The 25,279-nt window shown below is 32.5% G+C and overlaps 1 protein-coding gene across 1 annotated transcript in view; it reads right to left on the bottom strand.

Annotated features, from left to right (window-relative positions):
• Positions 1–23,498, bottom strand: part of LOC139482472 (uncharacterized) — a gene marked incomplete at its 5' end in the record, with an annotated part of 49,356 nt that extends 25,858 nt beyond the window's left edge. The window contains 3 exon segments of the mRNA XM_071266377.1: positions 2,218–2,766; positions 4,486–4,746; positions 23,474–23,498. Coding sequence (XP_071122478.1) covers positions 2,218–2,766; positions 4,486–4,746; positions 23,474–23,492 — 829 coding nt within the window.
• Between the last annotated feature and the right edge of the window lie 1,781 nt (positions 23,499–25,279).

The following is a 25,279-nucleotide window of genomic DNA, read 5'->3' as shown; positions in this document are numbered from 1 at the left end:
CATTATTGAACTTGGCCTCTTTTTTGTCATCAGTAACAACATTTTAAAATTAGGGAAGCTTTGGTAGAACAGTTCATGCGTAAATGCACTGACACGACTGGAAACTCCATTTTTCAATCTTTCAAGAACCATAACTCCTGAACGGTAAACGCCATTATTGAACTTGACCTTCATTTAGTTGTCAGTAACAACATATTAAAATTTTAAAAGCTTTGGTTGAACGGTTCATGAGTTAATGCACGGACAACATTTGATTGCCAGACCGCACGACCGCCCGCCCGCCCGACCGCCGTACATCCCCAATTCAATAACCGACATTTTTGTCACAAAAATCTGGTTAAAAACTGCATTGCAGAATTAAAACTGTTATTTTACCTTGATTCCGAGGTTTGTAACATACAGGTCTAAGATCATTACCAATTAAAGACTGCTTTGACTAAAAATCTGTTATTTTACCGTGATTCTGAGGTTTGTCAGGTACAGGTCTAAGGTCAACATCAATGAAAGACATATATCGTTATTCAGACGTTTCGTCTCCGAGGGTATCACCAGCCTAGTAGTCAACACTTTGGTGTTGACATGAATATCAATGATATGGTCATTTTTATAAATTTTCTGTAACAAAACTCTAAATGTTGCAAAAACAAAGAATTTTCTTATTTGTGGAATAGATTAGCGTAGCCGTATTTGGCACAACTTTTTTGAATTTTGGGTCCTCAATGCTCTTCAACTTTCTACTTATTGATCTTAGCGTCACTAATGAGTCTTATGTGGACGAAACAGGCGCCTGGCTTATTAAATTATAATCCTGGTACCTTTAATAACTATTTATTCTGTTTTCAGTTTACCATTTCAATCATTAAATATAAATGAATGAGAGAATGAAGAAATGACAGAATGACAACATGACAAAATAAGTGAATGGTGGAGAAGGGTAAAGCTATATGGCCCAACAACTTTGTAACGGGTCATAAAAGAGACAAAGCAGTCAATTTTCAATGACCCTAATGATTATGATAAAAATACTATGGTGAAGGAATATTTCCAACATGTTATTTATACAAAATGATTACAAGTGGTGCATTTTGACCAGTGCAATTATTTGTTTTTACTGTTGCATATATTATAACCTGACATTTTGACATTAAGAGGCAAAGTTTGTAGGTTTAGTTTATTTTTTAATGGCTGAGTAAAACAAATCCGGTAAATAGTCTAACTCATGAAAAGGAATGAGACTGTAGTTACAACGTAAAGACCATATCCGATATCCTTTGTGAAACGGATATACCATAATGGTCAACCAACTCGTGATGGTATCCGTAAAATTCACATAGGGATGATTTTGACTTCACCATTTTGAACTCTATGTTTGATAGCTTCATTGCGAGTTTCAACCCTCTATCGAGAAAATCATGATAGGAAATGCAAGCACGGGAATGAAAAGTTCACAATTGGAAAGCTGAAATCATCTCTTTTGTCGGGTAAAGTTTTGTTTTCAATCGACCCTCATTGCCAATTTCTAGATGTAGGTCACAAGATAATATGCACAGTCATACCTTGGGCTTTTATGTTACCTAGTAGTGATAATAGTGAAAGTAGTAATAAAGTGTGTTCTAGGTTTATCACTTGATAGAAAAGCTTCCGTCAGTCAGCATGTTTTATCATTGATGTCCCTGGCCTACCCTTCATTATACCTCTGTATTTCGAGCATTAATTTAGAGCAATACAAAAATAGTTCATGTTTTAGGGGTTTGTAATTAGTCTTGAAAGTTTTATGTTTTTTTATCAATGATTTTTCACTTGTCTCGTCGAACATTTTATATGATGATTCTACGTGTCCGACTCCATGTCCACTTGCCCCCAACAATCAAAAAAAAAACTACTGTTTAGTAAAAAATGTGATTTTGATCATTAACATTGTCATTTACATGTTCTCATTATGTAGTGCATCCAACTTTTTGGACTTAAAAAAAAAAAGAATTATCCATCCAACTGGTCTTTACATATTAAGTCCGTGAAAGATGTAAGATGGGTTTTAGAATGATTTTAAATTCAACAATACTGATAAATAATAGGCACTTTACTGAATGATATTTTCTGATTTATCTCTATATCATATGCAAGTGTCTCAAATAGGACTGTATAAAGACATTTATGCAGACGGAAGTAAAACTTCTGAATATGTCAATCATGTAATGAATACTTTTACTGTATTACCTGCTGGGGTTGGAGTCATATGCTGCCCAGGAAAACACAATACATCAGGAACCTGTTCATGTAATCCTTTGCTTCCATCAAATACAACCAGAAACAAAGCTCTGTAAGTCATGAAGGTCTGGTGTGTTGTATAATAGACATACTGTCCACCAAAGTCCCAGAAGATGAGTCTTCCAACTTTCATTTTGTATTTTCCACTTTTAAGGACTTTTTCCATTTGCTTTCTGATTTCATCTTTAGTCATCTTTGCTTTCATTTTCTGTTTCAGCTGATGTCTTGATAGAGGTACAACGGAGGACTGAGGTGATACCGTCAGGGATGCTGGAGTTTGGTTGGAGATATAACTTGATGTGTTTGATGGGAGAGGCCATGACACAGCTTGTGACTGCTGTAGAACACCTGGATTATCCATGTCATCATCTTTACTTCTAGAAGGACTAATATCTGATGCTTGTGGTTGGTCTAACTTTTTGTTTGGATTGGGTTCCCCCTCTTCTTTTGGTGTCATTAATACCTTAGTGTATACACCGTCCATTGCATTATAAGTTCCTGTATGAAAAAACCAACACCACTGTATAGAATTATAAGAAGATATAAATATATGATAATGCTTATATGATGTGCTAGCCAATTACACTGAGATAAAAATGAAATTGAAAACAAGGGTACATTTTGTACACACGCTAAAATGTTTTGACTGCTTCACTAACCACGAAGGATGATTTGGTGTTGAACAGTCTTGAAAATAGGGCTAACACCAACAATCAATTTAAGAAGCCCAACCCATGCAAAAACGTGTAACAAATCTCTGCCTTGTTTGTACATAACTTATACATATTTCTGATACAAAAATTATAATAAAAAAAAAACCAATCCCCTCACACTCCAAAAAATAAACCAGAAAACAACTTGTAAAATTAAAGTATGTAAGGAACATAGAACTATGTGTCCCGCCTGCAGCGTCTGCATTTATTGAAATATTGTTTAAAAACTAAGTCCATTTCTTGGTAAAATACAGAAAAAAGAAGAAAAAAAAATGTTGCATGTGCTATTTCTTGATTCTGTGAAATTATGTCGTAATTGCCATTACTATTAAAAGTAAAGAACCTTTGTTAGCACGCTCATATACAGTTTGCCCTCATTGTGTCATTGGCAAACAAAATCTCATCAGATTCTTTAGTTGAAAGACTGATAATTTAAACAAAAGTAAGCTCATAATGTTTTTGTGGATTTGTACATCTACATATTAAGTCCCCGTCAACTACAAAGTTTAATGAAATTATGCTATGCGATTTCAGAGGAGTTGTGGTGGCAATCAGTTGCAGGAGTGTATTTAGGTCAAAATCCTAAGTTAAAAGGGACTTATCTCTCGGAGAAAAAAAAATGTAGCATAATTTGCTGTTGATATGAACATCTACATAGTATTATATTACTATTATCTACGAAGTTTTATGAATTTATGTTTTGTGGTTTCAGATGAGTTGCGATGATAAGAACAGGAGGAAAGACGAACTGATGACCTTAAACAGGTAAAAAATTTGAGACCTTTCTATTAGAGACAAAGTGAAGTTCTATAAATAAAGGGGAAATGTGTCCATGGCACATGGAAGGTGACCCCGTTTCCATATAATGTTACAAATGGACATAACTCAAAAACGGTAGAAGCGACACTACACAAAATTGAAATTGATCAGCTTAGTAATAATTTTTAGTTATTATTTGTAAAGGATTAGAACGGTATAATAACATTAACGGTACCAATTTGTCTTGTACCAGATGCGCATTTCGACAATACATGTCTCTTCAGTGATGCTCGTGGCCAAAATATTTGCAATCCAAAGTATATATAAAAGATGAAGAGCTTTAATTCAAATGACACACCAAAATTCAAACTTGATCAGTATTTTAAGGTTATAAGCATTGTGCATAAATTACGTAACATTTGGTTGAGGCAAACTGAAATTAGAGAATGGAAACCAAAAAATTCAGGAATTTTTACATTTGTTAAGAGCATAATTGTAAAAAGCAAACAGTTGCCACTAACTTTCAACCTTGATCTTCATGATCTATGTTATGTGGTAATAACCATTGTGTGTAAGTTTCATAACATTTATTGGAGGCAAACTAAAAAAAAAGTACTTAAACTTAGTTTGGACATACCTCTGAACTTCAAATTATCTACGGACGGACGAACAGACGGACAACGCTTAATGCTCCTTCCAATGCGACAGGACAAAAACAAAACATTTTGTGTATTTCAACTCTTACCTGGATTTATAAGAACCCATTCTCTTGTCTTGACATCAAGACCACATCGACCTTCAAGGAGAGAGATTCCATCTGTAGGATGTCTTCCTTCGGGAATGATTTCCCCAACTAATAGCTTCACCAGAGTCGATTTTCCGACGGCGAACTGGCCAGTTACCATACAGCGCATGTCATACGATTCGTAGGTACCTTCACCCGTTAAACGATTTAAACGGTTTAGCATGGTAGACTGCTTTTTCCTCTTCATCATGTTTTTGTATTCTGAAAAAAATAAATGAATATTTTGTACTTAAATTATAAAAAAAAACGGTGTCAGAGGAAAAGATGATAACATAAATGGGAATATGTCCATGGAACATAGACAATGCCCTTACTCATATTAACGTTAATATAAAGGAACATAACTCAAGAATGGTAAAAGTGACGCTTCCCAAATTCCCAAAGATGTGAATGTTGGGGTAATAAGATTCATAACATTTGATTAAGGCAAACTAAATTTAAGGAACTATATAACCAACTATATAAAACACGACTGTAAAACTAAATGCCTCTCTACTACGTCGAGGTCATTAAAACGATATATCGCATTACAATGTACAAATACACAAATTGGCCATACAGCTGATCACATCAACATAAATCAATTATGAATAGAATATTGACAAGCATTACATAAAAAGGTATAAGTTGTATTTGTGGTAATAAGTATTGTGTATAAGTTTCATACCATTTGTTTTAAACCAACTAAAGTTATAGAATGATATAACCAGTTTCGGACATACGTACGTACCGACCGACACACAAGTGTAAAACTAAATGCCTCTCTTCTACGTCGGGGTAATTACAATGTACAAATACGTAAATGGACAATACAACTGATCACATCAATTTAAATCAATTATAAATAGAATATTGACAGGCATGACATAACCAGATGCTCCACAGGGCGCAGCTTTATACGACCGCAGAGGTTGAACCCTGAACGGTTGGGGCAAGTATGGACACAACATTCAAGCTGGATTCAGCTCTAAATTTGGATTGTGATTAAATAGTTGACACAGCATAGGTTTCTGACACAGAATGAATGTGGTCTAATGAACTTATTTTTTTTGTTTTGTCTTTGAGCAATTCACTATGCTGTTGAATATTAATAAAAACCAGGTGCTCCGCAGGGCGCAGCTTTATACGACCGCAGAGGTCGAACCCTGAACAGTTGGGGCAAGTATGGACAAAACATTCAAGCGTGATACAGCTCTGAATTTGGATTGTGATCAAATTTTTGACATTACATGTTTTTTTTTACACAAAACAAATGTCAAAATTTTACAAATCAATTAAAGATTTCTTCTTCAAACTTTTTAAATCTAAAATTATATAGTTGACACAGCATAGGTTTCTGACAAAGAATGAATGTGGTCTAATGAACTTAAAAGTGTTTTTTTGCCTTTGAGCAATTCACTATGCTGTTGAATATTAATCCTCTCAAAAAAATGTTTGAAGAAATTTTCTTTTTATTTATGAAATCTGAAATGAGAAAAATTTAACCCCCCCCCCCCAATTTTCACATCCCCGTTTCCCTTTTTCCAAAACTGATATCACTTCAAATTTCTAATGGAGTTTGCAACAATAACTACTCTTTTAAATACATCATAAAATATCAAAATGTAAAATAAAGTGCTTGTTATCACTGAATGGTAAAGATTGGTTGGTAGTAAAAGTGAATATACATTGTTTATTGTATAAAACAATAAAAAAAAACTTCATCAGCAACATTTTATATTGGCAAATTTCCAATGAAGTTATTTACATAAAGTTATTGGCAAATAAAAATAGAAAATGACATCATAGTCATGTCTGGCAAATTTGCAACATATATTATCAACTACTATTCTATACAAAGAAAGATAACTCCAATTGAAAATTAATTGCTATTGCACAATATTGTGCAATTAGATATTTCTTACTATTGTGCAATACTGTGCAATTGAAAATTTCTTGCTATTGCACAATACTTGATATGGAATCCTGATTTGAACCAACTTGAAAACTGGGCCCATAATTAAAAATCAAAGTACATATTTAGATAATGAATATCAAAGAACCCCAAGGATTCAATTTTTGTTAAAATCAAACTAAGTTTAATTTTGGACCCTTTGGACCTTAATGTAGACCAATTTGAAAACGGGACCAAAAATTAAGAATCTACATACATAGTTAGATTCGGCATATCAAAGAACCCCAATTATTCAATTTTTGATGAAATCACACAAAGTTCAATTTTGGACCCTTTGGGTCCCTTATTCCTAAACTGTTAGGACCAAACTCCCAAAATCAAACCCAACCTTCCTTTAATGGTCATAAACCTTGTGTTTAAATTTCATAGATTTCTTTTTACTTAAACTAAAGTTATTGTGCGAAAACCAAAAATCATGCTTATTTGGGCCCCTTTCCTTTTTGGCTCCTACTTCATAAACTGTTGCGACCTCAACTCCAAAAATCAATCCCAACCTTCCTTTTGTGGTCATAAACCTTGTGTTAAAATTTCATTGATTTCTATTAACTTATACTAAAGTTATTGTGCGAAAACCAAGAATAATGCTTATTTGGGCCCTTTTTTGGCCCTTAATTCCTAAAATGTTGGAACCAAAACACCCAAAATCAATCCCAACCTTCCTTTTGTGGTCATAAACCGTGTGTCAAAATTTCATAGATTTCTATTAACTTAAACTAAAGTTATAGTGCGAAAACCAAGAAAATGCTTATTTGGGCCCTTTTTGGCCCCTAATTCCTAAAATGTTGGGACCAAAACTCCCAAAATCAATCCCAACCTTCCTTTTGTGGTCAAACCTTGTGTTAAAATTTCATTGATTTCTATTCACTTTTACTAAAGTTAGAGTGCGAAAACTAAAAGTATTCGGACGACGACGACGACGACGACGCAGGACGACGACGCCAACGTGATAGCAATATACGACCAAAAAATTAAAATTTTTGCGGTCGTAGAAAAATTCACATCCCCCTTTCCCTTATTCCAAAACTGATCTCAATTCAAATTTCCAATTGCCCTAAACAATAACTACTCATTTAAATACATAATAAAATATTAAAATGTAAAAAAGTGCTTGTTATCACTGAATGGTAAAGATTGTTTTAATTTATCAGTTGGTAGTAAAAGTGAATATACATTGTATATTGTATAAAATAATGATTTTAAGTTGATTCAACTACTATTCTGAACAAAGAAAGATAACTCAAATTTTCAAGGAAAATTGAAAATTTCTTGCTATTGCACAAGATTGTGCAATTAGATATTTCTTGCCATTGCGCAATACTGTGCAATTGAAAATACTGGCCATTGCCCAAAACTGTGCAATTGAAGATTTCTTGCTATTGCGCAATACTGTGCAATTGAAAATTTCTTGCTATTGCACAATACTGTGCACTTGAAGATTTCTTGCTTTTGCTAAATACTATGCAATTGAAAATTTCTTGCTATTGCACAATACTTAATATGATAATTCTGGATCCTGATTTGGACCAACATGAAAACTGGACCCATAATCAAAAATCTAAGTACATTTGTAGACTCAGCTTATCGAAGAACCCCAACGATTCAAGTTTTGTTAAAATCAAACTAAGTTTAATTTTGGACCCTTTGGACCTTAAAGTAGACCAATTTGAAAACAGGACCAAAAATTAAGAATCTACATACACAGTTAGATTCGGCATATCAAAGAACCCCAATTATTTGATTTGTTATGAAATCAAACAAAATTTAACTTTGGACCCTTTGGGCCCCTTATTCCTAAACTGTTGGGACCAAAACTCCCAAAATAAATCCCAACCTTCCTTTTATGGTCATAAACCTTGTGTTTAAATTTCATAGATTTCTATTAACTTATACTATGTTATGGTGCGAAAACCAAAAAAAAATGCTTATTTGGGCACCTTTTTGGCCCCTAATTTCTAAACTGTTCGGACCTCAACTCCCAAAAATCAATCCCAACCTTTCTTTTGTGGTCATAAACCTTGTGTTTAAATTTCATTGATTTCTATATACTTATACTAAAGTTATTGTGCGAAAACCAAGAATAATGCTTATTTGGGCCCTTTTTTGGCCCGTAATTCCTAAACTGTTGGAACCAAAACTCCCAAAATCAATCCCAACCTTTCTTTCGTGGTAATAAACCTTATGTTAAAATTTCATAGATTTTTATTTACTTACACTAAAGTTATAGTGCGAAAACCAAAAACATGCTTATTTGGGCCCATTTTGACCCCTAATTCCTAAAATGTTGGGACCAAAACTCCCAAAACCAATCCCAACCTTTCTTTTGTGATCATAAACCTTGTGTTAAAATTTCATAGATTTCTTATAATTCACTTTTACTAAAGTTAGAGTGCGAAAACTAAAAGTATTCGGATGACACAGACTTTTTCAATTTTTGCGGTCGTATTAAAAGGTATAAGTTGTCAAATTCCTGTTATCAAATTTGATTAAAATCATTATCAAACGTATATCCAAATTGCAAAAAAGCCTAAACGAACAATAAATAATACATGGACTCGTTATACTGTACCAGCATTGTGCCTATATTTTAGACTTTATGTCTTAAATTATCCGACAACCACAAGAAGAATATAAATAGAGACAACAGTAGTATATCGCTGTTGAAAGTCATACATAGATTGAGCGAAAACAAATCCAGGTTACAAACTGAAACCAAGGGAAACATATCAATTATAATAGGAAAACCAAGGAACAACTAAAGTATAACAAAAACAAACGCCAACAAACATAGAAACGAACAACTGCCATATTCCAGACTTGGTACAATATTCAAAAGCAATGGTGGGTTGAAAGTAACTATTTATTTGTAAACGTCTCTCAATTTGAATGTAATTAAATAATAAAATAATAAAATGTATAAAACAATAATGTAGTCAATGCTTCTTTTGATAACTCTGCAACATTTAACATGTTTAACGTAAAAAAACATTGCAATTTTCCACAAAAATTAATATTTCCAAAGGGTATAACTCTTTAAAAATAGGTCATGATCGGTACTGCTTTTGTAACTCTTCAAAAACATTGGTGATAAAAATTAATAGTATAAGTTTCTTACTAATCTGGCAAGAATTGATCACAAGAGAGTGCCAATGATGCAATTATCCATATAATCGATGTTTCTAAGAGGCATAACTCTTTCATGAATAACTGAACGACCCTGTTTTTATCGAATTCTTTCAAGTCATTACGGCTAGAAATCAATGATACAAGTTTCATACGATTCTGACATGAACTGTACACGTAGAGCACTAACGAGACAGTTTTCAAAATAATCAATGTATTAAAGGGGCATAACTATTTAACAGATAATTGATCGGCACTGTATTTTTTCGAATTCTTCCAAGACATTGCTCATATAAACCATTTTGGTGTTCATAAAATTTTAGCAAGAACAGTATACATGGCAGAGGGACAAACTGACATAACATGGGACAAACTTTGATTGATTCAAGGGGTTTAACTCCTAGAAACATAATGCTTTGCTGAGCGCAGCCTGATACGACCACCGAGATGAACACAAAATTAAAGCTTGATACTGTCGGAGGATTGTGATCAAATATTTTTACCTATTGTGTCTGTTTGTTTTGTTCACGCATTGTTGTAAATATAAATTTAATGCGACTGACAAAGAAGTGAGAAGTTTAGCAAGCTATCAAACCAGGTTCAATCCACCATTTTCTTACAGAAGTCAGGAATTTGACCCCAAAAAACAATTACTCTCAATCTATTGTCAATTTGCACATCTATATGGTATATCCTTATTATTTACAAAATAATTCATAATGGATGATTTCAGAGGAGGTGAGCTGCACAAATTCTGCAGTAGTATCTGACTGTAAAAATCATAAATTCAAAGAAGAATAACTAATTGAAAAGCATTGAATCGAATTTTCCTATTGTTGTTAAATTAATTAATTAGTATCTAAAAGTTTCATAGAATTATTATAATTAAAATTATGTTGTTTAGTTCAAATTAAGAGGATTTTCGCTGGAAAACTGTAACAGTAGTAAACAATGGCTAAATCTACGTTCATAGGAGCAACTTCTACAAAAAAAAACATTGAATAATAGTTTCCAGTCAAAATGCACACCTATAAAGTATGTCCGTATTTTCGAAAACGTTTGATGAAATTTTTATAAAATTAAGAATGGAAATAGGGAATGTGTAAAAGAGACAAAAACCCGACCAAAGAGCAGATAACAGCCGAAGGCCACCAATGGCTACCAGAGGCGTGGATCGAATGGCCTATAAACAAAAATGTATAATAGTTCAGTGATAACGGACGTCAAACTAAACTCCAAAATTTATAAAAGAAACTAGAATTAACAAGAGGCTGTCACAACAACAGCAAACCGGATTTATTAACATTTATTTGTGTCCTGGCAATATCACAAGAACCATAACTGATGAATGCTGAAAGTGAAAATCGTCATTATCAAATTTGACCTCCATTTTGTAGTCAGTATCAACATATTAAAATTTGAAAAGCTTAGATTGAATGGTTCATTAGTAAATGCAACAACGTGAATGGAAACGCCATTTTACGATCTTTCAAGAACCACAACTCCTGAACGGTAAAAGTCAAAATCGTCATTATTGAACTTGACCTCTATTTTGTAATCAGTAACAACATATAAAATTTCAAAAGCTTTGGTCGAATGGTTTATGAGAAAATGCACGGACACGACTGGAAACACCATTTTTCAATCTTTCAAGAACCATAACTCCTAAACGGTAAAAGTCAGAACCGTCATTACTGAACTTGACCTCCATTTTGTCATCGGTAATAACATATTAAAATTTGGGAAGCTTTGGTAGAACAGTTCATGCGTAAATGCACGGACACGACTGGAAACTCCATTTTTCAATCTTTCAAGAACCATAACTCCTGAACGGTAAAAGTCAAAATCGCCATTATTGAACTTGACCTTCATTTAGTTGTCAGTAACAACATATTAAAATTTTAAAAGCTTTGGTTTAACGGTTCATGAGTTAATGCACGGACAACATTTGATTGACGCCCGCCCGCCCGCCCGCCCGCCGTACATCCCCAAATCAATTACCGACATTTTTGTCACAAAAATCCGGTTAAAAAGCATACAAGAGTAACAAAAGCCAGGCGCTCCTCACTTGATTCTTAGGTATGGTTTACAGTGGTGATAATACATTGTTGCAGCAGTATATGCCGGGTGGCCCAATTGTTTTGTCAAGGGGTCATATCTTCTTAAAATAAGTTAAATCATTATTATAAAAATGCACATCCACATAGTATGACCTTCTTATAAACAAAAAATGTGTTCTGCGGTTTCAGAGGCGTTGCAAAGAAAAGAATACACAGCCAAATTTTGCTCACGTGAATTTCACGTGAATCTCATTTCACGTGAATTTCACATGAATTTCATGTTAATTTCACGTGAATTTCACATGAATTTCACGTGAAGTGATTTCACGTGAAATTCACGTTAACTTTTCACGTTAATTTCACGTGAAATTCACATTAAATGTTCACGTGAAATTCATGTGAAATTATTTCACATGAATTTCACGTAAAAATTTCACGTGAATTTCACGTAAAAATTTCACGTGAATTTCACGTGAAATAATATAAATGGTGTCTATTTAAATTTAAAAAGGAGTCGACACAAACTGACAAAATAAAAAACCCACTATCAATCAACAGACCTGATCAAGGGAAAAAATAATCTACTATATATACATGTATGGAATAGGCATGTAGTTACATTTATCATATGTAGGTCCAATAAACGGTCATTCGGGCTTGACGCAATTTATTGAATGACGTCATTGTGTGGGATGATTGCCAATGACTGAATGAGACAACTATCCACAAAAGACCAAAATGACACAGACATTAACAACTATAGGTCACGGTACAGCCTTCAACAATGAGCAAAGCCCATACCGCATAGTCAGCTATAAAAGGCCCCAATAAGACAATGTAAAACAATTCAAACGAGAAAACTAACAGCCTTATTTATGACTTTTATTCAGTTTGTGAGTTAATCGCCCTGGTTTACACATCAATAACCTCTAGAACAAAAATGTGTTTAATCCTATAATATACCAATGTGTTATGCTTGTAGTTTGAGGAAAATAGAATATCAAAATAGCTTGACTAAGATTAAAAAAATTACTGATAAATATATTGAATTAGGTATTTTTTGTCTTGTCTGCAACTGATTGAATTGTCATAATGGTGTAGTACATGTCTGTCTGGGCATGGTTCATCTTACCATGACCTGATATTCATTATGATAGTTCATTGGTCAATATTAAGTTTCATATTTTAGTCTGTTTGTTGTATACTGTATATAATCAATTAAGATATTGATCAGCTATATTTGGTGTAAGCAATGATTGTAAGAGGCTAAGACATGTAAGAAGGGGGCTTGAAAATGATGAGTTGTGTTATCATAGGCACTAAGTATACTTACATATACAGGTTATGTGTAGTACACCTACATGAATAGAGTTTGTTTTCATTTAAGAAGTTTATTATAAAAATTTAACATGGTACGATTGCCAATGAGACAACTATTCACTAGAGTCCAAATGACTGAATACTACTAACTATAAATGATCATATATACAGGTTTCACCAATAAGAAAACTGATACAGAATAGCGAACTATAAAATGTCCTGAAACAGGGATTGTAAAAACCTGTGTTTTATGAGTATTGCCCACCCCGGTGGGAAATACTGGGAAAACCCAGGTTTTACTGTCAAGGTTTAACTGGGTAAATCACCATAAAGTCACCAATTGATCATGTCAGAGCTTAAAATACAATACAGTTTTCTTCTAATTATAAGTTTGGTAAATTATTGGAGATTAAATTGATGTTATCTTTTTTGCTGGACTACAATACAGAAATAAACATTGCATGCTGATTTTATTGTATTACAGGAACTGTAGGAAGTATTCAAAGAGTATGATTGCTAAGTATGCATTACAGGATTTTATCATTGGAGCAACATCCAAGGAGAATAAGTGGAAATGTATGAAGGAATCCTTGGGTACAAATATCAATTATATGCAGAAGTGGACTCTTAAACATTATTAACAGACATGGTAGTCAGGAAATTTATACTATTACCAACTGGAATTAACTATTGTGTATATTTTTTCAACCATAAGTACTTTCAGAATACAATACAATTCAAATTTAGATTATTGTGTCAACATACAAAAATGTACAAGTTACATTTAAAAAAAATGAAAATGCATATATATCATGTATATGTTTTTAAAATAAATTTTATATAAAAAAATGAAATAACAAGAATTTTTAGCTTTATATTGTGCAGCCAAACTTGGAAATCTTTTAATGGTATATGCCAATATGAAAAAAAGAAGTAAATGGTTGTTAATTACAGAGAGACTTTCAATATGGTACATTTGTATATCAGCTAGCCTTTGTTTCATAGAACTTTCTTTTTTAGTTTATTAATACAATGAGATATGAGGTATACATCAATCAGACAGCAATAAAACAACAAAAACACCCGAATGGCATTTAGCTATAGGTGCTAACATGCAATTCTCAACAAAAGCCAGGTGTCTAAAAGTTTTGCCATAATCTATTGAATTGACCAGAGACTATAAACTATTACAATATGAGTCAAGAGCTGCCATCAACACCAAATTCTCTGAATAATTGTCTTTTAATTAAGATGAGATAATAGACAACCACTGAAAAGGTTTCTGACTTTAAATGGGTACATGAATATGTGGTGAGGTGAACTAGTTATTTCTTCAAAACCATCTAAAAAAATTGGCATCTTTTGCAAATAGTTCTTATCCAGAATATGATTGTTTTTTGTGATAACTGATGACCACACAATATGACTTATACATCTATGTATACATTTGTACATGATAAAAATCATTTCAAATGTTATAATACATCAGTGCAAACATCTTCTTTAAATGACCACAATCCATAAATCTTTCGACTATTCCCTTAAATAATATTGCACTATTGTTAGGGTTGTTAAATGATTTATTACAAATATTTATGTACATGTCTAATATAATAAAATGTTTAGAACCAGGAAAGTAATCTGAGTCTGTGCACTTAATGTTTGGTTTTTACACACTTGTACTGTATACATTAGGAAAAACCATTAAATAAACTAGTTTATTTGGAAGAAGTATCATATACTATAGATCTAGAGATGAATCATTGCAGTGAATATAAGAGAGAACATGATGTGTGCCTAATATATTATGCTGAACTGTCAAATGATATGGATATTTTAAAGTTTAATTATAATATAGAATAATTCACATGAAAGCTCAATTCACATGAATTTCATGTGAATGCTCAATTCACGTGAATTTCACGTGAAAGCTCAATTAACGTGAATTTCGCGTGAATTTCATGTGAAACCTCAATTAACATGAATTTCACGTGATATATTTCACGTGAATCAGATATTTCACGTGAAATTCACGTGAATTAAGCTTTCACGTGAAATTCACGTAAATTTTTCATGTGAAATTCACGTGAAATATTTCACGTGAATTACGCGTATAAGCTCGATTAACGTGAAATTCACGTGAATTTTTTCACGTGAAATTTACGTTAATTTCACGTCAATTTCACGTGAACAAAATTTGCCTGTGTAGGACTGACCGACGGCTCAAAAACATAATATCATATTGCAAATTAGTTCTTATCATTATGAATTAAAATAGATTTATTACAATATAAAAATATAGTATATATTCCAATACACATAATTAACAGCGCCTGGTGATGTGTCATGGCCTTATGCTATGAAACATCACCAGGCGCTGTTAATTATGTGTATTGTAATATATACTATTTTTTTATACTTTTACATTTTTCTCACTGATACACATAGTTAATATGGCTTCTACTAACAAAAGCTCCATTTGGAGTTGATGTGTTTAGAGACTACTTATGTCAGTATACTTTTCCTATATTGCCTACAGATTTATTACAATAATCTACTTGGTTATTCGATTTTGATAGTAAATACATATTACTGACAGTTTTCCTATCTAATGTTAGTCCTCCATCAATAACATATCACTACCATGATATAGCTGAGTGTGCTGAAAGTGATGTTAAACACAATCAATCAATCAACAAGGTACTGCTATATAAAAATAAGGGAATGTGGCAGTCAGTTTTCTCAAATGAATTGTTTCACATATGTCATTTCGGGGCTTTTGATAGCTTACTATGCGATATTTATTTTGTTCATTGTTAAAGGTTGTACGGTGACAATTGTTGTTAATATCTTCGTCATATTGTCTCTGATGGAGATTATAGGATAATGTTTGAGTTTTCCAAAGCATGTGTGTCTACTACTCTCTCTCACTCAAAACTAGATGAAGAACGAATTTGATACAAACACTAATAGTAAGTTTTCAGATATCCAAGTATATATAAAAGAAATAATAAATAATATGCAGATATTAAATCCAAACAAGGCATCTGTTATAAGATTTTGAAGCTGTGTCCAGAAAAGAGGGACGAAAGATACCAAAGGGACAGTCAAACTCATAAATTTAAAATAAACTGACAACGCCATGGCTAAAAACGAAAAAGACAAACAGACAAACAGTAGTACACATGACACAACATAAAAAACTAAAAAATAAACAACACAAACCCCATCAAAAACTAGGGGTGATTTCAGGTGCTCCGGAACGGTAAGCAGATCCTGCTCCACATGTGGCACCCGTCGTGTTGTTTATGTGATAACGAATCCGGTAAATAAACTTGTTCGGTAGGTCACATTCATGAAAGGGAATGGGATTGTAGTTACGACGTAAAGAACATATCCGATATCATTTGTGAAACGGTAATTCCATAACGGTCAACCAACTTGTGATGGCGTCCGTAAAATTTACGAAGGGATGATTTCAACTTCACCATTTGGAACACTTGGTTTAATAGCTTCCTTGTGAGCAGTAACCCTCTATCAAGAAAATCATGATAGGAAATGCAAGCACGGGAAAAACGTATCAATTTGGAGATATATACCCCGTATGCATGTGCTGCTGGAATGTTGCTACTTAGAAATGGAAAGTTCACAATTGGAAAGCTGAAATCATCTCTTTTGACGAAAAGTTTTGTTTTCAACCGACCCTCATCGTCAATTTCTAGATGTAAGTCAAAATATGAGACCGACCTAACTGTATCTGTAGTATCCTTTATCTCTAGTTCAATGGAATAGATGCGTTCCACATAGTCAACACATTTTGCATTATTTAGTGAAACAATACCATCTATAAAGCGGAAAGTAGAGTTAAAGGATATAGCTAACTTCTTATCTTTCTTCCTAAGAAGTCCTGCATGAAGTCAGCCTCATAATAATAAAGAAACAAGTCGGCAAGAAGAGGGACACAATTTGTTTCCATTGGAATGTCGACATTCTGTTAAAAAAATACGTAACACAGGTAACAGTTCCGCTCCAAATTATATTTTATAAATCCTTAAGAAAGGGACGGACATTTGAATACCATAATACGTCCCGTCAAAAATGACAGGCGTATAAAAACAGAAACTTTATATTCTGAGTTTGGCTGGGAATCTCTTTTGGAAAGAAGGAGAAAAAAATTACAGATGTTTTATAACATGAACCAAAAGCATGCACCAGAGTACCTATGTAATATTTGTGTACAAAGTACAACCAGCTATCCTTTGCGAAAAGGTAATGATATTATTGTTCATTTTGTAGACATTCCCTTACTGCTGAATCGTGTATTCCCTCTACAATACGTGAATGGAATAAACTTTATCAAAAAATTCGCAATGTGGACTCTAAATTTAAGAAAGAATTAAAAAAACGATAGTCTATTATGTAAAATTGAAACGTTTTATTTGTACGGACCAAGAAAATTAAATATTATCTTAACGCAATTGCGATGTTCCGCTTCATCCTGAAACAATGACCTATTTAGAGCTAATATTATAAATGTTCCTTTTTGCCATTGTGGGTCCGATATTGAGGATGTCTACCACTACTTCTTCGTTTGTCCAAAATACAAATTATGTAGAAAAACCTTATTCAATAACTTTAACTGGCTATCTAAAAAGTTTGCTTTAGATACAAAACTATTAATTTGTTGACACTTGGAACTGGCTACAAAAACTAATAATCATTATTCATTTGGGACAATATCCCTAATGCGCCTTGAAATAAGGAACTCAAAAATCACGTGTAAACAAAAAATCTCTGTGTAGTGATATTTGACACATTTCTATGATAAACAAATGACTGAGCTGAACCATTTGTGTTAATTTAGAAAGTAAGGGAACACAGAATAAATGTGTAAAAACTATGGAGCCATTAAATGTGTTCAAAGTATTAAATTTTTAAAGAACTTATTGTGTCAAAAATGGGATTTTTTACCATGAGGAGCCACATCACAAAAGGATACTCGGGGTTTGCTTATTTACGGAAAAATGAATCACACTTCGTACCCCAAAAATTTAACCACATATGTAAAAATGTCTCAGCTTCGAAACAAGCCATCATACATATACAAGTAAGAAGCTCCACCATGAGAGCATGCTTCACTCTTATTGTGAGTATTAGAATTGTTTCAAAATTAAATTCGAATATTTAAACAGCATTTCACCAGAAGCACACAAAATGGCTCTGTCGAAAAAATGCATAACAATACTCTAAGGCATAAAATAGTTACCAAAGGTACTAGGATTATAAGTATTGCAAAAATATGACTGTGAAAAATCTGAAATGACAATCTAGAAAATTCAAAAATCAAAGAGAGTCTGCATCCACCATTCTTACCAGCGTAAATGTTGTAGTCATTTGATCCAAGCATACAACATTTAAAAAAAAAGTGCCTTTTATGTATATATATAATAATCAAAGTCCCAAAACTTTCGATTGACGTTTTTTAATTAAACATTGTTTAATGGTCACTTATTCCAACAATTATAAAAAGTTTACAATACATCAATTAAAACAAACTCAAGCTTTGGTTCAACATGGGAAACATTTATTTAAATCTGACAAATTAAATTTTGTTTATCATGTTCATAAAAGAACAACTAAATTGATGGAAACATTCAAAGCATATCAAGTTAACTTAGCCCTTGAGATTTTATTTTCTGATGCAGGAGAACCTTATTTCCAAGTTTCATATCATTCCATTTAGTTTTACCATGTTACACATAATAAAAGAAGTAATAAAAATAGACTTTCAAGGGCAAAAACTCCTTTAAGGGATAGTCCATTAGAAATTTTCAACATCAAAATTGTTCAGCAAACTAAGATCTACCATTAAATCAGGACTAGATTATGTCTTATAATGCTTGAAATTTCTATATATTTATTATAATTATGAAGATAATAGGCAAATATGCAAAACAATCGTCAGTGAAGGGCAATCACTTCAATAAGGAGTGGATTAACGATTTCCATCATGTTAACTTATTTATAGTAGTCTTATCAATAACACATCGAAATATATAAAAAAAAATACTGTTTAAAATTTTGCTGCAGAAACTGTATTATGATCATAGACAGAAGTCCAGTTCAAGTTTCATAAATTTCCCTGAAGGTCTGACAAATTTATCATAGGGGCATTAGCTACGAGATATACAAAAAAAAATTAAAAAAGATATGATATTGGTCAATCATTAATGAAAGAGAAATTTTGTCAAAATAAGCTAAGAAACATCACTGAAGAATTAATGCTTGCAAGTGAATAATTCAACATCATTGGATCCGTATTCAGGTGACCTTAATCCCTTAGCTAGAGATCGGTTACGCAGGAATAAGGCGTACTCAATTATTAAAAGGAAAAACATGTGAACATTGAAATCAAACAAGGGTAAACCATTTGATTGACTGGTTTAATCCACAAAAACTCATTATTATACAGATAAAATTATGATAAACATATATTTTAACCTATACCATAAAATCAGACAGACTGAGACAAATCCAACTGCAAGAGTTTGCTATCTTCTTATATCTATATTTTTGTTTATATCGGTTTATATTTACCGTCCACAGTCTTCGGAGGTCACGGCCAGGACCATTGCTAAGTAGATTGGGTCTAGAGTTAAATGCACACGAAATAATGCTACATATCATTGAACCCATGCCTTTTAAATTGTTTATTTTAGACTTTTTATAATTTAGATATACGTTTAAGTATGTTATAAATCAAATATGAGAATTTTGATCAAATCAGTGAACATGAATTTGACAACCAATGAAGACTGATAAAAGTGCATATTTTTCTGGTATTTTTTTGCAATGTTTTCGGGGGTTTATAAGTCAGTAAAAGCTAATTGGTTGTTAAAATACCTCCTCACAGTTTCCTGTTGCTCAAATTATGAAAATCGATTAGGAAGAGACAACTTAAGGCAACAAACAGAAATTGAGGAAACTCTATGAACTCCAAACGAAACAAGACCTGTGTGGTAGGCATCTCCTGCTATGAATACATCACATTTAGTACAAAACATTCGAAAATAGGACTCAATCAATAAATAACAGATCAGAGGACTATATATTCACAAAACAATTTCGCTACCAAATAAAAACACAGGCACATCGTAAATCAGTCAACCAATGATGACTGTAAAACTACGGTAGTGTTAATTTCAATTTTTTGTTCTCCGATTGCTGTGTTAGAGCAGTTATTGGCAACAATCTTAACAAAGATGTATAAAATTGAGGAACTTTTTTGAGTATTACATGACATCTTCTAATGTATCTGAGGGAGGACAGACAAGGACATCACTGTAATATTTCAATGGTCAGAGGGCACAAGATGTTTTTGAAACATTTAACAATACAGGAGATCAGTTTGAAGGAGCCGTGGCAAAAATTCGACCACTATTACATTTCGAAGAATATGTCAGTCTGTAGAAAGGCACATGTTTAGTAAATGCATACAGAGATTGGAAAAATAATCAAATGAAGTCTGTATATTGCACGAGCATAACATATTTACGGTAATAATTTCACTTTTTTTTATTTACATTCTGTTGCATTTTTTTTTTATTGGCCAAGCATATCAGTGAAAGAAATTTAATGTTGACATCCGTATCTGGTGCAGAAAAATTAGTACAAAAGATGTTTAAACAGATGCAGTGCAGTGCAAGATCTGCCATAAACACTAAATTCTTAAACTAACGAAAAGGTATAGCATAAATACAACTCATTTCACTGGATTTCTGATTTGGGACAGCACAAGCATATACAAAATGTATGGAAGTTTTAAGTGTATTGATATCTCAACCTTCAACCTTCTTTTATTCAAGATTAGACATACAATCAAAGAGCTGATAGCTCTGAGGTGGAAGAAGGTGAATAAAAGGTAACCTGAATTACCACAAAAGCAGCCGCACTTACCAAGGCTGCTTTGATCCATTATCGTTACGTTGTATTTTTTTTTCTTCAAACAAGAAAAGGTCATAAGTACATGGATTTCCCATCTGTACAATCATTTTCTATGTTCAGTGGACTGTGAAAATTAGGTAAAATCTTTAAATTGGTAGTAAAATTAAGAAGATCATATCATAAGGAACACATGTGCACTAAGTTTCAAGTTGATTGGATTTCAACTTCATCAAAAACTACCTCGACCATTAACTTTATAACCAGAAGCAGGACGAACGGACAGACCAGAAAACATAATGCCCATAAATGGAGCATAAAAATAGTAAGGCTTGTTACATACCCGCCAACTTTTGAAAGTTCCCATAGGGGTTTTTAGTGCACAACAACAATTTTAAGGTTACAATTTTAAGAGAAGTATTTTGCACGATCTGGATTGTCTAGAAAAAGTGTCATATTTGTATGATGAACTTACATGCCCTTTTCTTTAGTCTGTTTGCATGATTCTAGTTATTAAATCGGTAGAAGAGATGAAGCTAGCAGATCAATGTTTATTTTCTTGCGTAAGAATATTAGATGCTTGTTGAAATTTCCAATTTTGAATTATGCACACAAAGATGGACCTTTAACAGGTTGGGAACAACACTCCAAATGAGGGGTAACCTTATTGGAAGAACATTACAACCCACTGTAAAAAATGAGCACATTTTTATTCAAATTATTTGATGAAACTTTCCCGCCCAAGAACTATGCATCTATTAAGTACTAAATGGTCAAAATATGTCAAAAGAATTTTCTGTTGTTTCTAAACTTATATCTTCTTTATTAACTTGACCCCTCATTTAGAAAAGATGTTCCAAATATAAGAATTTTCCCACTTTTGAGTTTAATAAAAATCTTAAAAATGTTCTTTCTTTTTTTTCAACAGTAAAATGACCCCTTGTTTTAGGAACAGTCCCTTATTTAAGGGACGCCACTCATAATTGGGGGGGTGGGGGGTGGGGTCCCAACCTGAATACAAAAATAAAATATGTTACAACCAGTATTGTGTCAATAAATTAGTGAAAAAAAATACTATTTACTATCGTTATCATGTTTATGGTAGTACAGTAGACTCCGGACAATCGGATACCCAAAATTTCAGCTAAAAATATCCGATTAACCGATATATTCAATTAGACGATGAATGTATATTCAATGAATATTCTACAATAATAAGTAGATCTATTGCTTAATATGTGAAAGGGCTGGAGGATTGATGGAGTGGTTTTTATCAGTTACATCACCACGATGTTTGCGAGAAAAATTATCAGCTGATTATGTAGCTAATGATTAAAGAATTAAATTTGTTTCCATCTTATATTTATTAAAATCGATCAAATGTCCTGAAATATTTATGTAAATTATTATCTTCCATCCATAGTTTGTCTTTACTTGTTTAGTAAACAAATTATTTACATTTTCACACAGGTAAACTAATTTGGCTATAAATAGATCACAGCATGTCTAAGTAGAATCTCTTATCTAAAATCGTAATTGTTATAATTTTATTTCTTTTAAATAATCAAATTTAAATTGATGAAAATAATCATGATTGATAAAATAGTATTGCATAAAGTTTAAACTTTCAGAGACTATTTATGTTTAGGTCATGGTTCAGGCTTCTTCACATATTTGTAAACAAACCAATATGGCCGCCACACGTGATTACCTTTGCACATGTGAAAAAAAAATTTCTGACAAAAGTCAGATTTCTCTTGTCAAAAGGGATTTATATTTATATTGCAATAAAGAATTCAGAAGGAGGTACATTCAGTTTCAATTATATTTCTTATTCTATGAGCATTTAGAGTTTAATCAAATTCTCCCAACAGTAACGTACTGCTCTTGTCAACTGAGTCTTGTAAAATTTTATAAATAGATTCAAACCATTTGAAGTAGAAAGGCATCTAATTCACATGACAAGGAAACAATGAATAAAGACACCAATTTAATAAGAAATAGATCCTTTTTATTTATTAAAAACAAAATCTTCTTGTCTGCAAGATTGCAAATTCGTAACTTCAAGGGCGAACTTGTAAACAGGGCGAGTTGTCCCGATACCAAATTCACGCATGCGTACTACAAATATCTACAGTAAAAACATCCGGTTACAAGTAAACAAATAACGTCGATGGATTTCATGTCAATGAGATGAAATCTATTAATTCACATAAATAAAAAGGTCATATTTACGAAAGTGATTGTTTTTCAATCCTAATTTACAAATTAAATGATTCAGATGCTTAATCATGTGTAAAAATCGGTGTCAGGAATCTTAAGTTGAAAAAGAAGTTGTTATGAAATTGTAATACACAGAAACGAATGCGGCATACGGAGGCTCAATGAGTTTAAAGTCGGTCCCATAGGTCTTCAGAAGACTTGACGTCTTCTTCCACCAAAAACGTAATAGCAATACAAGTACAGGAAAACACTTTGTACTTGAATAACGGTATAATAGACAAGAATACTGGCAGATCATAACTAGACTTACCTTCTGGAGTCTCTAACATGACAGTCTACAAAAGAATAAACAATCTGATATCACATAACAATTCATTAACTTGGTGTGTCCACGGTAAAATGTTAAGCCATTAAGACGAGAAAATCAACAGTCTGATATCGAGCAATCAATAATAGAAATACAAATATATCAGACAGCAACCAAAAACAACAGGCCTCAGACTTACATACAGAAAGTGATGGCAAAAACTTATTTGGCCCTTCAGGACAGTTCAGTTAGAAATCATGAAATACATGTAAACATGACTATAACAATAAAATCATCAAAATGACATCTTTAAATTTTTTAAAACACCACAAAAAAGGTTTATTTACATTATGGGGGTTATGCATCTTCTTCTTGTTATAATACTGTTATATTTCATTTATTAGCATACAAATAAATCCAAGACAAGATTCATGATGTATTCATCATTTGTAAATAACTTGCTTTATTTGTGCGCCAGGTTCAAACTGAAAATACCGCCCTTTTTTTAAATCAAACTTTTAATCAAATTATCAAAATTGAGGTTACATTCATAACTCAAAAAAACTTATTTAACATCATTACTATAGCTACAAATAATGTCTCAAATATTTGTATTTGCACGCACTGAAACCAAATTTGTAAGGGTTCCGCAGAACCCAGTGTCTCGCCTACTTTTGCTGTTGTCTATATCTTCAGTTTAAAATATTATATACATACTGCATATAACGTGATAAAGGGGAATAATTATAACTCAAGAACTGTAAAAGTGACACAACCCAAATGTGTACTTGATCTGAGTTTTGTGTTAATAAGCATTGCTTTTGTTAATAAGTTTCATAACATTTAGTTGAAGCAAACTTAAGTTAGAGGAGGAAAATGAAAATAGTCAACTTTTTTTTCATTTGAAAAAGGAAATAACTCTAGAACAATACAAGTGATGCCACAAAAATTCCAAAATGATCTGTGTTTTGTGGTTTTAAGAATTGTGTATAAGTTTCAGAACATTTGGTTGAGGCAAACTAAAGTTACAGAACAGAAACAATATTTCAGTAGTTTTTCCATTTGTAAAGGGGCATAACTCTGGAAAAGCAAATTTGACGCGCCAAAATTAGAACTTGATTTGTGTATTTTGGTTATAAGCATTGTGTATAAATTTCATAACATTTGGTTGAGGCAAACTAAAGTTAGAGAACGGAAACAAAAAAATCAGCATTTTTTTCCATTTGTAAAGAGGCACTTCTCTAGAAAGGTAAAAGTGACGCTACCAAAATTCTAACTCGAACTGTGTTTCGTGGTTATTAGCGTTGTGTATAAATGTCATACCATTTGGTTGAGGCAAACTAAAGTTACAGAACAGAAACAAATATTTCAGCAATTTTTCAATTTGTAAAAGGGCATCACTCTAGAACAATAACAGAGACCCAACCACAGTTCGAACCTGATCTGTGTTTTTTTTTAATTATAAGCAATGTGTATAAATTTCATATCATTTGGTTTAGGCAAACTAAAGTTAGAGAACGGAAACAAAAAAATCAGCATGTTTTTTCCATTTGTAAAGAGGCACTTCTCTAGAACAATAAAAGTGATGCTACCAAAATTGGAACTCGATCTGTGTTTTGTGGTGATAAACATTGTGTATAAGTTTCATAACATTTGGTTGAGCCAAATTAAAGTTACAGATCGGAAACAAAAATACAGCTTTTTTTTCCATTTGTAAAGGGGCACAACTCTAGAAAGGTTAAAGGCACACCACCAACATTTAAACTTGATCTGTGTTTTGTGGTTATAAACATTGTGTATCAATTTTAT

The sequence above is a fragment of the Mytilus edulis genome, chromosome 7 (assembly GCF_963676685.1).
Source record: "Mytilus edulis chromosome 7, xbMytEdul2.2, whole genome shotgun sequence".
NCBI classification, from domain to species: Eukaryota; Metazoa; Mollusca; class Bivalvia; order Mytilida; family Mytilidae; genus Mytilus; species Mytilus edulis.
Note: the sequence above shows the minus strand (reverse complement) of the source record. Positions and strands in the feature narration are given on the sequence as shown.